This window comes from Corvus kubaryi, unplaced genomic scaffold (genome assembly GCF_017639235.1).
Source record: "Corvus kubaryi isolate FWS band 111438036 unplaced genomic scaffold, C.kubaryi_AGA036_p1.0 76, whole genome shotgun sequence".
Classification (NCBI taxonomy): Eukaryota; Metazoa; Chordata; class Aves; order Passeriformes; family Corvidae; genus Corvus; species Corvus kubaryi.
Window position 1 is genome coordinate 7,864,828 of NW_024582063.1, and position 15,424 is coordinate 7,880,251.

The window sequence follows — 15,424 nt, forward strand, 5'->3', positions numbered from 1 at the left end:
CTGTTCTTATTACTTATTTATAGCATGCAGTAGAATGTAAATTCTATGCCTCCTTTGTAGAGGCTTAACATGCTGCTTAAGGTATGCAGATATTTCAAGGAGCCTACATAGACAACTTTCTGGGCATAACACTCTGTTGCCAATTAAAGAGCATAAACTTCAAACAATAAATTTAGCTAGCTCTCCCCTCCCATTTACCGGAGGAACACAGACACGATGTAAGAAATAAGGTATAGGATCAACAGATAATAAGAAGAGCATTCATCTTGAAATAAACTACTCTGCATTATTATTATTTATGATAGTTACTGTTGTTAATAAAGTACACGTGGGACAGAGGAAAAGCCTGCAACAACCACTGAATTTATGAGACTAGGGACAGATGCAGGATCTCCCTTTTATATCGCTGGCACTGATCGATTTGTATTTTTCCCTGATGATGGTTTATGCCATTATAACTGTTTTGTGGCTCCTTACTATTGACTTATGGTTGCAAAGCACTTCACAAATGAGAACAAGCCTCTGGACATTATATCCTAATCTTCACATCCTATAGATATGCCATAATACAGAGCAGCTGACTGCACCACCTGTGATCTGTGCACCCACAAACATGATTTATTCTGGTAATCCCAGTTTAATGCATCACATCAGATTGTGGCAGTTATGTTATCTGATGACATTACTGACACTACATGCCATAACTGGGTAGTGCAACATGTCAAGTTGAAAAAAACTTTGGGCTTTCATTTTTTTGCCTTTGTTTCTGTGTGTGTGTGTTTTGAAAGTAAATATGAAATGAAACAAAACAAAAACCCAAAACAAATAAGGAATCCAAATAATTTTGCCCAACCACGTGTTGACCATATTAATGACTCTACAGATTGGGCTGCTTGTTCTAGTAAGGAGAGAGAAGGACAGATAGAAATACAGTATGTTTTACTATGCTGCTTATTTTGTGGTCAGCGGAAAACTAGCTCAGCTTTTGTAGTCTTGCAACAGATTTAACTTGCTATAAATTGTCTTGTTTAGGAGCAGTGCTCAGAAGCTGAGTCCTCCCACTATCCCTGTTCCAGCACTACAGTAATGCTTTGGCAAACTCCTTTATCCTCTGACTATAATTCAGGAATACAGAGCTGTTCTGGTCCTAGGAAGGTGGTAGTATCTCTTCTACAGAAACTCTTAAATCTCATGATGGCTTGCCTGGATGGTGAGAGTTGTTCTCTAATCATCTCACATGCCTGGGACTACACAAAATGGTGAAAAAAGTTACTCACCATGGATGTAAAATGCATAGATTGCTAAATAAAACTCGCAACCTATAAATCACTTATTGAATCAACTGGCAGTTCAAAGAGCCCTTCTTGTAGTTTTCTTGTTTAGGTTCCAATTTCTAGTGTTGAGTGTTCTCTCTGAAGCTTCTGCTTGTTTGGTGAATTTGCTTTTGTTTATTAAGACAATTGTTTTGGCATTAAAATGGTATTTTGTAATTTGGTATGCATACTAAATCCTAGTAAGAAAAATCTACAAGTAAAGTTGTCTAATTTTTATCAAAATTAATTAATTAATTTTGGAAATTAATTTCTTTGATCCCATCCCTCTTTTCCTTTGCTTGGCGGAAAAACTTAGATAAAAATAAATACAGTGTTAACGAGTTCTAAGTTGTCTCAGATACAAAGAGAGAAGTACAGAAATCTTGCAGGATTTGCAAATTATGGTGATGCTTACATAAATAATTTTAAAAACATTTTATTGATACTTAATGTTTCTCCCCCCAAGTTTGATTTATGAAAATAAACCTGAATCTTCTTGTCAGCAGTAGTAGATGTTTCATGATTTTAGGTGGGGTGGGTTTCTCTGAAAATTCCACTTTCTGAATTTATTGCATGTCCTTTCTCCCTCCCTTCCTCCCCCCTCCCCCTCTATTATTGAATGGGAATTCATGGGAATAGAGCATCCTAATTGCTTTTCTGTGTAGCACTTACTGTCTTATACACCTGTATGGTGTGTCTCCTTTGTTTCCTTCTCTGAGGTTGTTTTTGCAGCCTCTCTTCCTAACAAAGTGTTTGTAAGTCTGTGCTCTCTCACTGCTGTTTTCCAGACAGACTTTATTTCTGCACTCTGTAGTCTATGCTGCTCCAGATGAGACTGCACTGTTGATTTATATAAAACAGATAGTAATAGTTGCTGTTGCTTACCATATATTCATATATAACCACATCTTACTTGCCACAGCAGCATGTTCATATAGTGTTCTTCAGTGGGTTGTGAAAGTGGCAGCCTGGCACTTTTCTTGTTCTCTACAATTACCTCAGCACCAAATGTTAGGTAGGTCTGAATTTTGTTTCTCCTACTGCAGCAAGATCGGAATTACTTGGGAATACGGGATGTACTTCTGCTCGTGGACCTAAGGGTTCTTGGTCATGCTAATGTGAATCCAGAGTAGTTCCATTTTTATAGAAGCAGGTATCTGAGATTCAAATTTGCAATGTATTTGCCTAGTGTAAATATATTTTCCAGTTGTGAATATAAAGCTGAAGCAATACAGAAGTAAAATGGTCAAACCACTCTTTCTTCCTTTTTCCCATTTTGGGCTCAGCATTGACTGAGACATTATGGTTCTTATGATGTATACTAACATAACTCTATTTAAGCTGAAATAAGAAATACAGTTGCATATGTAAGAAATACAGACTGGATTGGAAGCATTCATGAATGGAAATTTTCATTTAAATCTTAAAATCTTCATTCCATATGATGTATAAAGAAATGACAAAGAGGGACATAAAACTAAGCTAGCGTTATTGACCACAATTACTTCTCTTCATGTGCCTGGTAAAAATTAATGTGCTTTGTCTTCTTTCTGTTTTCTCCCCCTCTGACCTTCAAACTCACTTTATTTGTCCAGCTTCTACAATTGAAGTAAACTAGGGAGGCAGTGAATGGTTTTAATTCTAGTAAGCAAAGATGTAACCTGGAAGTTTGTTAGGTTCATTTGATACTGAATGTTTGCACTGACTGACTGGCTCTGTCATTTTGGCAGCAGGAGAAGCTTTTGAAAAACCTCCCAAAATGCCTCCATATTTTTCTGATGGTGACTAATGCTGATGGGTCAGAGGAAAACATATCAGGAATGTTATGGGAAGGAGGGTTCCAAGGAGCACCATGAGTCTTCTGTGGTCAGTGACATGACGTGTCTTTAGAGTCACACAAGCAATGAGGTGCATTAGTTGGTGCTAAAGTCTGAAGAGAAGTTTAAGTGTTCTCTGATGTGTCCCTTCTGCTTTTTCTAAACCATGTGGTGTGGAGCACTCCTCGTGATTTGAGTTCTCTTCAGCTGAGCACCTTTGGGATTTCAAGCTAGTGTGTCCTAACTGGAGAGTAAGAACAGCCTGGAAAATGTTCCCATAGCAGCTATCTCAGGGATGTGGCTTTAAAATAAAAGACTGGAATCCTTGCTTTTCAGCTTTTACGATGAGATAGGAATAATAGGCATAGGAATAATGTGTAAATAAAAAATGTGTACCTATCTAAGGAAGGTTAAAACTAAAATAGTTTTACTAAAATAAAAAGGAACAATGAAACACAATCAAGAATGGTTTATGTGGCCCTGTGAACTGGTCAGGATGAAACCTAACTTTTGAGGGATGACTTTTGGCTTAAAGAAGTACAAGACTTTGGGACAATAAATGGCAGAAAGTTTTTCTGTGCAACAATTAAGGGTGTAAGAGCATAACCAAGGGACACTGTTACTAAATGTGAAGGCAAACAAACTTGATAATCTTTGCTGTTAAAACATAATTATCTTTAAAAGCCTTAATGTACTTCAGAGCTGTCCCTTTTCCAACAGTGGAACCATTTTCAGGCATGTAAAATCTTCACTAATTTCTTGAAATCATTTCAAACTGAAATGATGAAAGATCATTTTGTTTCACAGTTGTGCCAAAGGGTTTTTCTTCTTGAATATAACTCTTGCACAGTCCAATACATAACTGTTATGTTTTCATGCTTCCATATGCTTAATGTTTTTGTGCTATGCTTTTTATTTCCTAAGATGGGACCTGGAAGTTCCCTGAATTCTTCTGAAGTGTAGAGGTCTCAAAAGGAATGAGGATTTCATAGAGTCATAGAATGGCCTGGGTTGGAAGGGACCTGCTGCGGGCAGGGTCACCTCTCACTAGACCAGGTTGCTCAGAGCTCTGTCCAGCCTAGCCTTGAGCACTTCAGGGTTGGGGTATCCACAGCTTCTCTGGGCAATGTGTTCAAGCGTCTTGCCACCCTCACAGTAAAGAATTTTTTCCTTTACAAGTAATTTGGAAAACCAGAGATGTTTACTGCTGAACAAATAGTTTTCTAAAAAACATCAGCATTTGCTGGCCAGCTGGAAGCCAAGTTATTTTGTCCATGTGCCATTGTGTCAAAGTCTTTGCTGTTGTTCTTAGAGCAGAACAACAGCTTATGGTGCTTTCTGAAAACAGTTATTTGTGACCCTGGGTTTATTTGTTTCTCTTTGTTACTTGTGATTGTTTTCAATGGCTTCACAAAAGTTTTTAAATTTTGTCACATCACAGAATCACATAAGCATTCTTAGTTGTTAATTAATATTGTAGAATTTGCTAGTATCTTGGAAGACAGCTGTTTTCTTCAATTAAAGGGCCAGTTGCACACGTGAAAGGCCATCCATTGCTAATTTATGCAATTAGGTACGTGAGCACTTTCTTCCTGTTGATTGAGTTGCCTGAAGTACCTAAGGGGTGTCATTTGTGATACCTTGTTTTTTTCTGAAATATTTTCAAGGAAGTGATGGGTATGGTGTGGGGTTTGCAAATCTATGAAATGATGCAGCATTAGTGTAATACCCTTCCAGACAAAGTTGTACATTAGTGATGGCTCTTTGAGAGTCAATATAATTATGTGATTGGTGCTTTATAAATAAAGCAAGCATGATATACTGTACTAAAAGTTAAATATGACTTGTTGCTTGCTTTCAGGAAATGGTGGAAGGCAGAGAACTGCTAGTGGTGTCTGATGGAGGAAGCCTGATAATGTGGACCTTGTCACTTAGCATATGAATTAGATGTTTGGGATTTTTTTTGGTGCATAGAAATCAGAAGGGGCCATGGTTGTATTTGGTGATGCAGATTTACGGTCACAAGGAGTTTATCTTCTAATTAAATATTAAGTTACTATGAGTTAATAGATTGTGAGAAAGAAGATGAGAGAACAGAGTAAGGATGTGAGTAATGACCTGAAGCGTTTGTACAGTGTACCTACATAAACTACGTGTTGATTGGAATTCTTTGGAAGTTTTTTAATTTTCTTATTCTCTCAGCAGGTTTTTGTTGTTGTGCTGCTAACAGTCCCTTGCTACAGTGTTGCTGTATCATTTTCCTTTGACTATAGCAATGGGATAACTATTGTCTCAATTATTTTCCTGAGAGAAACTGTGTGGGATTCCTTGCCCAAGTCATGTGAGTGTTCACCAGGACAGGACGTTGCCATTTCTGGTCCTTACAGTAGCTGCCTGAAACCAGGGAGAGTGGAAATAGGGTGGAAGAGGGGAACAAAGAGGGTGTGTGGCTCTCTTGCAGTAAGTCTGAATATAAAATATGAGTGTTAAAGATAAATTAATATATTGTAGCTATTACTACTGTGGTGTTTTTGAACTGGGATGTATTCTGACAACTAAATGGTAAAGCTCATGTTTTGTTAAATCTCTGATTTTTGGTTGGGTTTGGTTTTTTTTTTTTGGACTGTACTAATTATGTTTTTGTACTCTATTTTAGTAACATCTCTCAAATTCCATGCTAAGAGTTGCACTGTAGTGTTGCATATTATCTTTCAATGACTACCCATTAAATCTCATCAAAGCAAAGTGAGTGTTCTTATTGACCATGCAAACAGGGTCATTCTTTATTCTTTCTGTCTCATGCATTGATTGTGCTCTCAGGACTTATGCAGGTGGTTATTAGAAACTGATGGAATACCAACCACTATAGTTGGTTAGTGTGGGAAGTTCCACACACCCCACAAATGTCATAAGTAGTGGTATGCAAATATCAATTTTAATGATAGTCACTATAGTTCACAATTATCTTCCTGATGCATGAGATAGAAAATAATTTAGTTTGTTTGTGTTGCCTCTGAGGTCAAAGAGATAAAAAGGCAAGTTGATCCTTCCTCTCCCTCTGCTCCACCTTTTTCTTTGGGGAAAGTAAGTCATGGGTTTAAAACAGAGATGTGGGATTTTATTTTAGCTTTCTTCCTTTGCTCTGTTTTTGGCACGAAAAATGCAGAATTACTTTTCTGTCTACCTTCTACTTTAATAGGATGACTTGAAGAAATCTTGTACCCTCAAAAAAGGATCTTCTTCTTTGTTCTTTAGTGATTTCTGCTCTTCTGAGTCTAAAAATGAGAACAAGACCGAATCCTGAATTTAGGGGTTTTTTTCATCAGTGAACTTCTATAATTTCTAGGTTTAGCTTTATATTGATAAGAAATAAGTGGTTTCCATGAGTAGTTATTGGAATATTGAAATAAGAAACATTTGATCTTTAAATTAACTTAGGGAACTGGAATTGTGGAACAGATTGGACTATAACCTGATCAAGCAAATTTATGAGAAAAAAAATTCAGGCTTTGTTGTAGGTTTAAAAGTAGTAATTGTGTCCTTACTGGGTTCGTCTTGTAAATTGAGATCAGTGAAATTCTTCCAGCAACAACATGAAATCAATTGTAAAATAACATATAATTCACACCCTATATTGTAAATTATAGTTTGTTTGACATTAATCACTGAGTTTTGCATGCATGGGGGTGCATTTTCTTGTAACATGTTTCCACATAATGCTTGTGGATCCGTTTCTAATGTGTTTGAGAGCGATCTGTTTTTCATGTCCACAATTGCCTACATTTGATCTTATGCAAATCATGCAATCAAGCAAATAGAAAGCAAGGCATTGTTGCTAGAGGACCTTGACAAACAGTGGCTTTGTAGTTTTAAGAACCTCCTCCCTCTTTCAAATTCATGTTTGTATCTGTAGCTGTTTGAATCCAGTGATCCGTTAGGAAACACTTTGAACTTGAAATAGGAAAATATCTGCCAAATTAGATTGTGATGAATAATTGTATTGATTATGATGTAATATAATTTTTAATGTTTAGTTTGTCAGTCTGCTTCTAACCTTTTAGAAATACTGCCTACCCTGTATTTTCTGGCTCATCCAAACCTTGAAGTCTATGGTGAGATTTTAATGATTGCAAAGCTCCTACCTTGAATGACATTGCTAAGCCTTGAATTTCTTTGTGTTCTTCTTCTGCTTACACAAACATAATTTTTCTTTTTAGCCCTTATCCCACCTAAATCTTTGAGATACCATGGAAACTTTCTATTTAGTAGTCAAAATACTTTGGTGTTAGTAAATCAAGATGAGGAATAAAGATTTTCTTTGATTCTGATGACATGTTGCTTTTAAATTTTTTTTTTATATTTCAACTATTTTTTGAACTCTCCTATCCTTCCCTCCCCTTTCAGTATGCTTATCAGCTGATCCCTAAGGATTTCTGTGCTCATATGTGCTGTGTTTCCATTCGTTGCTATTCCTGTTATTTTAAAACTTAACATGTTTCCCTGTCTTGTCTTTTTGCTTTTTCCAATCTTGGTACTGAGACACACAAGGTAACTTACAGTCAGTTGTTTTTTTCAGGGAGGGAAATAAAACATTTTTCCATCTTCCATTCTCTTAGTCCTTGATAAAGTTCTTCCCTCTTCAAATTACACAAGGTATTTCCAGAAACTTATGCCTGCCAGTAGTCTCATCAGCTACAGTCTGCTTCAAATCAGGGTTTCAGTACAAGCTACCTTTTTAAGAAATAGTAGTTCCAGATGTGGAGTTTTCCTTAAAGGAGAGAAAAACACCCCTCACTGACAAGGAAAAGAGTGATCCACTGTGAACAAATGGAAAAGGAGAAATCAACTTTTTCTTTTCTCTTCCCTTGGGTTATATTCACCCTTCTAAGTGAAGCCCTACCATATAGTTTCAACTTTGGGAGAAGAATGTACGTTCAGTATCTACCAGGTTATGAATTACACAGGTTCCATGAATTCTTTCATCTGTTCATTTTAGGATTGCTGAAAGTAAAATCCTTCTGGTCACTTGTTTGCCCACTCACAACATGGAATGTCTGATATTTGTGTCACAGACTTTCAGCTCTATCTGCACTTTTTCTGGCTTCTCTTCTGGCAGCTGCAGGGAATAAGGGACCCAGGGAGGTGTACACTAATGAAGGCAATACAGCCAGGGCAGTATGTGGAGTTTCCCTGCATGCTGAGCCAGCTTGAGCACCTGCTCTGGAGTGTGCTTTCCCCCTCTCACTGACTTAAGCACTGCTTAACCCTGGTAGAATCAGTCCCATTATGTTGATTAAACATGTCACTGTTACAGGCATTCACTTGATGATTTTTTTTTTTTAGCTGCGGCATTTTTTTTAACTCACACTTTGCCATGTGCTCCATAGAACAATACCGCTGAGTGATGCAGTATTTTCAATAAAAACGCACAAGTTCATTCTCTCCTTATGCAGAGTGGAGCAAATCAGAAGAAATTCCGTTCCTGCAGGGACTGGAAATGAGGGGAAAACTAATGAGAGAGAGGTTGGGTCTACAACATCTCTGCGTTGGTGATGTCTTTGTCATCCAACTGCAATTTTTTAATTTGTGCTCACAAATAGTTTTGTACAAAATTATAGTTTGATACTATTGGGCTCTGAAAAAACTACTATTTCTTTTGTCTTATGAAAACACAGATCTTTTCTGGCATACTGAAAAGGTGTGTCTGTTGAACAAACATTTTACCTTATACTGTTGCCAAAACCTCAACTGTAAATTTCTTCTTAAAGGATTTGCTTGTTCAAGTCTATGATTTGTATTTTAATGAAGAAAGAAAAAGGAAAATATTAGAAAATTATGTCTGCATTACTTTCATGCTACAATTTTTCTATCAAACATTCCTTTATTAGTGTAGGGAAGAATATATGATCTTTTGGAATATTTATTCAGAAAAAATGCTGCATTTTATTCGCCATTTTCTGCAGTAATTGAAACTCAAGATAGCTTCATAATTAATAACCATTGAACAGTTGTTTTGCTCTAGCATTAGATGGATTGTCTTTACTGAAATATATTTTATGATTGATTGATGTTTGAGCACCTGAAGACAAACAGGCAGAGAGCTAAGGGGTTAGTATGAGTGGTTGCAACAGTGAGCTTACTTCATGTTCATACTTGTAGTGAAATCTGCGTGGAGTGAATCATTGTATGTATCGATGCTTGGCATTCATGTTTCATACAGCACATTAAAAAAATAATAATCCATCTGTGTTAATGAATCTGTACTTGTTTTTCCATTAATTTAATTTGATTTGATTTAATCATCTCAAAGGTGTTCATTTGCCACTGTAGCAAATTGATGGAGTATGTAGCACCTAAAAAGCTAACTTCTATTTGGTTGGTTGGTTGGTTGGTGTACATTCTGGTGTAAATGGAGTACAGTGGGGTTGTCTCAACCAAAGCACACCCCACAGATCTATTAGTAGTCCCAATTTGCAGTTATCTACTATTAAAGAGCCAGTACCTATTCACTCCTCTGGGGCAAACCTGAAACATTGAAGAAATGCAGGTCCCCCTTCCTCTTGATTGTCTGAACTCACTAGTTTCTGAAAGCTACAGAAAAACAAGGTAAAATGAATATACCAAATAAATTCCTCTTCTTCTTTTGCCCTAGATTTGGCAGTTTTCACGCCGCACCAGTTCCTGCTCACTGCGTGCACGCTTGCTGGCTGTACAAACAGCTCCCAGGTCACCTTGTTTACAGCACAGCTGCCACCAGCTCACGTAGATGCCCCGCTCCTGACGGTTTTGGATTCTAGAACAATACATGTACAGTAAGTAAGGATTTCTTCTTTCCTGACAACACAATAGTGCATCAGTTTATTCAAGAATTCCAGTGAGTTCAATCAGGGGAAGGGTTTGTGACATAAAATTAAATTTATTATGATTAAATGCATAGAAGTGATTAGTTTAGTGGTTCTGTGAACCTTCTGATTATCACTTGCCAACTTAATTTCCATTTTGTCTTTACGCAATCAGTATAACCTACATATGGGCATAGCCTCTGCAAACTTCAGTGCAGAAAATGTTCTGGTGATATGCCCCTTTTGTAGCCCCTGCTTTGTGTGTAATCATTTATCTATTGAGTACAAATACTGCATTAGAGGTATGGCTTAGATTTATTTTTATGATTGCACAACTGCATTTTTCAGATTCTCAAAATAAACCCCATGAAGTCCCCTAAACAAAGCCTTACATTTTTCAGCGTGGTCTGAATCTTTATTTGTTCTGGTCTTCATCATATTTTGCTTTTATTTGCAGATGGAAAGAGCCAGTAGAAGTAAATGGAATCCTAGATCGCTATATAATTTATATGGCCACCAATGAGCAGAATTTTACCAAGTGGAATGTAATCTATAACAGCACAGAACTTTTTCTGGATTTTACTATTCCACAGCTTTTCCCGGGTACTGAATACCTCATAAAACTAGCTGTAAGTTTTAAAGATGTGTAGTAGAGGTGTAAAATGGTGAAAATTATTCTGACTTTGTTAGCATCTTAATATTTAGCGGTTCCTGTGTCCACTTTGTTTAGCCTCTTCTTTCTGAAGCTAAGGTGAATGAGCCACCCTGAACAAAAACCCTGTTTTTGTTTCAAAACAGACTCACAAAAATGTGTATGTCATTTAAATACATGTTTTCTTCAAGGATAAGTTGGGTAACTAATAAAGAGTTGAGCAGAAATACATGACATGCTTTAAAAATGTCTCCTTGGACCCAACTTACAAGAAAACATTGAATGTATTTAAAACTGTTAAACTTTCATATTTTGTACCATGGCAATTTGTTCTTTCATCTTAAAATCTGTATGTAGAAGGAAATAGCAAATTCAAAACATTTTAAGACATTTGTGTTTTCATTGCATTTCTTTATTACTGGTTTTATTTTGTGATGAAATAGAACAGCTTCAGCTCACTAAAAACCCTGAAAATATGTGAATAAAAGCAAGGGATTGTCCCTTGTTTTAAGCACACAGTTCATTTTATAACAATACCTATATAAGAATATTTGCTTTGATAAATGCCATAGAAAAATATTCTGCTCTTGATTATGAATAAATTTACATTTATGTAGACTGGGTATGCATTCATTTTTCCTTAACATGCTCTTGAATGTTCTAAATATTATACCACAAAAAATAAACTACCTTCAGGTAATGATAAGGATCTGACTTGAACCTGAAAAAAACAAGGATATTCAGTCTAATTAAAGCTTAGATTCATGTTGAAATTAATTCATTTGTGCCTAGATATTTCAGCATAGTAAATTGCATAGCATATATAATAGCACCATGTCCAAAACTAAGACACGACTTCAACAAGCATTTTATGCCTTTCTTTTTTATTTATTCTTTACAAAAGAATTTGTGCTGTCCTTCACTGTGCCACAGCTCTTCTCTGCTCCTGCCGCACTCCTGTGCATGGTGGCACAAGGAGAGAGGATCAGGGAAGAATTAACAGCTACAATCTGGGGAGCAACTGGGACTGCTTCTTTTGGTGGCTCTGCCTTGGGATATGGGAGGAAGTGTCGTGTGGATGATGGTTTTGCTTCGTCAGTGTGCACAGATTTCCTAAAAGTTACCGAATAAATTTTTAGGAACCTTTTGCTCTTTATATTTAATTTCTCATTTCTTTTTAATTTTTTATCCCCCGCTTAATACTTGCATTTAATCAGAAAGTAGGAAACTGTAACTTCTTCTGGTGATAAAGATAACCAGATTTACCTGGATAAAATGCAGCGGTCTGTGATAGGTGGGTTAGAAGATGTAAATGTCCTTGCAGCTTTGAAAATGACAAGTCTGAAAGTGCATGAAAAGCCCAATATTTTTGAGGTGTGATAGCTTTCTTAAAACTTTTGGATCCATTGTACTTGTTATACTGGTTTGAGATGAATGCAATAGTACAGATTTACAAGTTAAGAAGACTAAACATGGCCAAATGTTACTTTTATACTTTATGAAAGGAAAAAAACCCCAAACACAAAAAACCCAACAAAAACCAGATTCACAAAAAATTCAAATCAAGCATACACCTGGGAAAAAATGAAATATTTAGTGTTTCATATAAATTTAACTGAATTTCAATAAAACTTTTTTAGCATAGAAAAACCCCAAACAAATGTCAACAGTGGATAATTAAATTATTCCCTTTTATTTTTTTTTGTTAGAATGAAATATTCTATCAGCTAGAAACTTTTTATTTACATTGTCTCACAGCTACTATTAATTTTGATTTGTATCCATTCAAAAACTGGTTTCAGTTTATGTGGGAAATGGAGTTATCAAAAATTGCAGCTTGAACACAAATCAGGAGCCTCAGCAGCAGAACTTTCAGCACCTCAGATGCTGCTGGCTTTAACTTTTGCATGAGAGGTTAATGTAACTATAGTGAATAGAGTTAAGAAAATATTTATCTTTGCATGCTGTTACCAATTTTCAGAATTGATTACTGCCATTTTATATGCAGAAATTGTATTCATAAATGAATACAACAGGTTTTGTAAGCAAATCTAATGCTTTTTTCCAAAAGTCAGCCATGAAGACGAAAGGTCATGTCTCTGTGGATTAGTGCAAAGGAACTTGGTTTTGTTCTGTTTCATGCTCTAAGCTGGGTGAGTGTGAACCATGCCAGTCTGAAAGCAAATGGAAAGCTGAAAGGCTGCCTTTAGTAGCCAGGGTGTCACTCTTACTTGTATGACTGAAGTGCTTCTGTGATTGAGCTATTCAGACAATATCTCCTCAGGACCCTGCAGTGTGGGTAAGCTGGCTCAGGTCCTGGCTGGAGCATTGCTATGTGGTGTCATCTGATGTGGTTCGTATCTGTCCTTTGGCTGTCCAGTTCCTTTGGTATTTTTGCAAATTTTACCTGAAATCTGTTTCTCAGAGTGACAAAAGTGGAACTCAGTCTGGGTGTAGGTTTTCATGGCTTTGAGCATCACTGGATGGGATTGCCAGATGTCCAGTCTATTTGGATACACAGATCTAAAATCCCACTGCATAAAATGCAGCTGAGCTCTCTTTTACTCATATTCATTAGAGATCCAGAAACTTCATGTCCCAGCAAATTTCAGAGATACAAAATTTGAGCTGCATGATATTCAAGAAATAAATGAATGGAAAGGCTGCTGTTACCAAGCCCTTAAATGAAAAAGCCCTCCACTGCTGAAGTAGGCCTGGTGGAAGTTAATTAGTGACTCAGTAAGAAATAAAGGAGAAACAGGCCTTCCAGAGCTGGTCTTTTTGGCTCCTTCATAAAGCCAGTGGAAGTGGAATCATTCAAAGTTTACTCTGCTTCCACTGGAAGGATAATTTTCTTAAATATAGTACTTACCAAAATGCTAATAGTTACCTGAGCATTCATCTAAACTGACACGATTTTTTGATTTTGGGGGTCTTTTTGTAAACAATATCATGTTTAGAGTAAATGCCATTTTCTGGATGTTCCCAAAACTGAGGTTGCATTCTTTCATCTTTGCTTGGTAGTTCAGACTGAACATGGAGTCATTCCTTAGTTGTATTGGGAATGTAATTTCCAGTGATATCAAAACAATCTTTATGTATAAAAGAGCCTCTCATTTACAAACAATACTTATTTTTACCCTTGGGGTCAGTATTCACTTTTGGAGGGCATAGGAAATATGTTTGACTGCTCTCTGATTTGAAAAACAGTGGGAAACGGTAAATTAAAGCTAATCCTTTAAAAAAAAAATATAATAGATTGGGAGAAACATTTTATTCCTGAAGATCTGGAGAGCAAGGTTATTTATGCTTTTTGTGCTGATGATTCACTTGTCCACTTTAGGACATGGACAAATCAGAAAAACACAGATGATCCCGTAAGTTTCATGTAAGTGTATGTCTAAATGTGAATGTTGAATTCAGACATTGTATTATTTCATATCCCAAGCAAAATACAAAAATTGCATGGTTAACATTTTGTTCTCTGGCAACTGAAATACAAATTATTTTACTTTATTTTCCATAAACACGTAATCATAACTAATACATACTGGTTTATGATAGGGTGGTTTTTCACTATTATAATTGCACGTGCTCTCGGTGCTGTTGGGAATTGCTGAGGAATATTTTAGCTATAGTATGCCTAAAAACTAAGTATTATGCGTTATTATACATCCTCTTGTTATTCAAGAAAAGAGGTAAACAAGTCTATGCTATGATAAGTGTCTTACCTGAGAATCACAGGCTTACTAGGTTTAGGTATGGAAGAATAATGAAACTTAGGCAAAAAAATAATTGCTAAAATTATTGGTACTACACTGAAACGTGTTTATTTGTTCTGATTAATATTTTAAGGCTTGCACTGGAGGTGGGTGTTCAGTAAGTGAAGCCAGTGCAGCTATAACAGATGAGAGTACACCAGAAGGGGTTCCTGCTCCAAAAGCCCAGTCATATGCATCTGACTCCTTTAACATCTCATGGACTAAGCCTGAGTATCCGAATGGTAAGTGAACTCTTTTAGCCTCAAGTTAAAAAGATGATTAGTAAAGGTAAATTAATATTCTAAATGGCAGCTTATATGTGGTGCTTAATTTTTAATGATCATTTTAGCACATAAAATACCTGAGATAGTATCATTGTCTGCAGCAGGGAGATTGTGGTTTTCAGCCCATCGTGCAGTTTCAGTGGCTCAAAAGTGCTCCCTTTTGATAGTTCTTGTGTACTGCATCTCATTGTTCAATGTTTTCCAGGACAACTGAGCTGAGGAATAGGCATTCTTGGAGAATATCAGTCTAGCATGTTAATTTCACCCTCCAATAAAACATTCATTTCTTTTACATTAATTGATATGTAATAATAATTAGATTTGTGTTCTGCATACTCATCATAAAGTTCTACATTTCTATGGCTGTGAAAATTAAACAATATACTTTCTTTTGTTCAGAAATTTTTTCCATTATGAAATATCCATGAGTAAAGCTTTGAGACAGATTTTACTTTTCTAGTGGGATTGCACAGTATCATTTACCTTGGAATTCACTCTGATTTTATTATCATGCATGTAGCAGTTTAAATCACTGCAGAGGATGCTATGTAGGAATCACTAAATTTGATGTATCAGACATGTTTTTCTTCATTGGCTCATGATATTGATATATTTCAATATATAAGATATAATTATTTCTCCCAGTGGTTTCACATTAATTTCATTTGGTCCTGAAAGATTTTTCCCACTTTCAGTTGTGATAAAGCACATTGTACTTGTTCAACTTCACTAAAGACATTTTAAATGATTCCCCC

The 15,424-nt window shown here is 36.2% G+C and overlaps 1 protein-coding gene across 4 annotated transcripts in view; it reads left to right on the forward strand.

Annotated features, from left to right (window-relative positions):
- Positions 1 to 15,424, forward strand: part of USH2A (usherin) — a 322,330-nt gene that overhangs the window by 178,554 nt on the left and 128,352 nt on the right. For 3 of the 4 annotated variants that reach the window (XM_042051713.1, XM_042051712.1, XM_042051714.1), the window contains 3 exons: positions 9,783 to 9,942; positions 10,430 to 10,601; positions 14,480 to 14,627. In XM_042051713.1, the coding sequence (XP_041907647.1) occupies positions 9,783 to 9,942; positions 10,430 to 10,601; positions 14,480 to 14,627 (480 nt within the window). Of the gene's footprint in view, positions 1 to 9,782; positions 9,943 to 10,429; positions 10,602 to 14,479; positions 14,628 to 15,424 lie in introns of those variants that run through there. The other variant, XM_042051715.1, reaches the window with a different exon arrangement.